This window comes from Puntigrus tetrazona, chromosome 1 (genome assembly GCF_018831695.1).
Source record: "Puntigrus tetrazona isolate hp1 chromosome 1, ASM1883169v1, whole genome shotgun sequence".
In the NCBI taxonomy this organism is placed as follows: Eukaryota; Metazoa; Chordata; class Actinopteri; order Cypriniformes; family Cyprinidae; genus Puntigrus; species Puntigrus tetrazona.
Window position 1 is genome coordinate 25,725,307 of NC_056699.1, and position 2,433 is coordinate 25,727,739.

Here is a 2,433-nt window from a genome sequence, read left to right on the forward strand (position 1 = left end):
ATAATATATATATAATCTTACTTATATAGCACTGATTGCTAGTGACAAGTTAAAGTACCAAACAATGACAGATGGGCACCTTTTCCTGTAGTAACCGTGACGATGCAACATCTCGGCTGTTCTTGCCCCCGGCAACACTGAAGTGAGACCACGGCAACACAGCGTTAAACGTGGCTGGATCATTCAGTACAAACTCAGGCTTCATGAAGATCTGTGAGACACCAAGAGACCTTTTAATACAGAGAATACAGATTTCTCCATTCATTTTTTCCCTCACAGTATAAAAACACAGTTTCATACTTCGGTTTAAAACAGATCCATCAAACAGAACACAGTAAAAACAGTCAGTTGTGAAACAAAATTACGGTTTAATTGTGAATATATATATTAAACTCTTATGGGCATCATTACTCCAGTCTCCAGCGACACGCGATCCTTCAAAAATAGCTTTAATATGCCTCTCTGATCACCGTCGATGTAAAACAGTTCTGCCGCTTCATATTTTTGCGGCAACAAGGATGCATTTATTTTTCAGGTTTCTTTAATGAATAAAACGTTAAAAAGCTGCATCTATTTGATCACAGATGTCACTTCCGATCAACGCAACACCACTAAATGATGCACTTCTGATCAATAAAGCCATTCATTTCTTGGGTTCTCACCTTGGGCACCTGCTCCAGTTCAGCTCTGGCTTTATCTACAAAACAAACGAGCCACAAAGAAAACAGACTCAGTTCTGAGTGCGTGTCTGTGAGCTCTGTTACTGTTTTAGCTCACGCTACCATGATTGTTGGTGATGGTGGGCACGGACAGATCGTCTTTGCTCGGGCAAACGTTCTTGAAGCGCTCGTGAATCTTCTCCCTCTGAGAGACACAAACAAAGAGTCGGCGTCAGACCCTCGACGGAAACACTCCGAGTTCTCACGAGTGTGAGAGAAACACGACCGGCTCAGACCAAACACACACCAGGACAAGACCCTCGGTGTCTGTTAACACACGGACTACCCGAGCAGAGCTTTCAATCATCCATTTCAATACATTTTGTTTCTTATTCTACTATTACATGTGCATTATTATAGTACGCATTAATGTTATGAATGAGCTTTATGAATAATGTACTTAATCTATTACATAAGTTGACATTTTAGGAATTTTACACATTTTATTAGTCTAATTTTAAAATGTTTTTACTTTCATTTCAATTTTAGTCATTTCAGTCCTTCAACTGACTTAGTTATCAAGAACACAATTTAAAATATACTCACTATTTATGAATGCTGTGTGTTGGCTAGGTATATTGGTAGTATTAAATATATAACATTATGATAATTTAATATATTACTAATACTATTGTGACATTTATTAATATTTTCAAATACACTTTATTCCCCTTTTTATTTTAATTTTTGTCATTTTTAGTTTTTAGTTTCATATTTCTTAGTATATTATCACTCGTTAAATAAAACTTCCATATAAAATATATTTTTTATATAATATTGTAATATTTAATTTTGGTACTTATATCAGTCAGTTACCAAGACAAATAATTTTACTCTAATTTTATATTTTGCGTTCAGTCAGAGCATTACTTAAGTTACATTTCTATACTATTTTCATATTTTTATATACTTAGCTTTTTTAAATTCTTTTAGCTTTTTCAATTTTAGTTTTTGTTACGACGTTTATATTGGTTTTATATATTTCTATTTAGCTTTAATTTATTTTTAATAAATAGCTTTAGTCATTTTTATACTTCAAATTAGAAAAAAATACTGCAGGAAGAGCCCAAATACTTTCAGTACCAAGGAAACGGCTCTAGTTTTATTTCAGTTTCTGAATGTAATATTTTTTAAGCATCCATACCCCATCTATATCCTATATTCAGCCTTCCTTGGCTTATAAAGCGGGCTGTACTAGGTCTCAGTAGACGAGGCAGCGTGTGAATAATTGAGGAGCTGCCGTCACCTGAGCCGTCTCCTGCAGGTACGAGCTGAAGTGATCTCGGCTGATGCTGGGCAGGTAGAACGAGGGCATGACGTCGGTCTCGGTGAAGTCCAGGCCCCACGTCTTCGTGAAGAAGTCTGACTCTCTCTTGGCCAGCCTGGGATCGTTGAGGGCCGCCGGGAGGTTGACCTTAGAGTTAAACACAGTCCAGCGGTGCTGGTCGGCCACCACAGACGGCCCGTCACAGAGGGCACGACCCTCACCTGTACAGACCACGACAGGGCTCAGAAAGAATATTTAGGCAGACGGTTACGAAGAGCTATTATAATCAACTAACCCCCCCACCCCAAATAAAATAAATGTCAACTGAAATAAATAGAAACATAAACATAAAATATATTTTTTATAATTTTATTACTCTAAAACTAGCTCAATTTTTTTTGTAAAAATGACATATGACAGCTGTTGCCAAATGACTTTGGATAAATA

General features: G+C 36.7%; 1 protein-coding gene across 1 annotated transcript in view; it reads right to left on the reverse strand.

Annotated features, from left to right (window-relative positions):
• LOC122353214 (vacuolar protein sorting-associated protein 54-like) overlaps positions 1-2,232 on the reverse strand; it is an 11,381-nt gene extending 9,149 nt beyond the window's left edge. Inside the window, exons 1-4 of the mRNA XM_043251183.1 lie at positions 1,966-2,232; positions 783-864; positions 663-697; positions 80-211 (exon numbers count right to left, since the gene is read on the reverse strand). Of these exons, the coding sequence (XP_043107118.1) occupies positions 80-211; positions 663-697; positions 783-864; positions 1,966-2,034 (318 nt within the window). The 5' untranslated portion in view covers positions 2,035-2,232. The remainder of the gene's footprint in view (positions 1-79; positions 212-662; positions 698-782; positions 865-1,965) is intronic.
• Between the last annotated feature and the right edge of the window lie 201 nt (positions 2,233-2,433).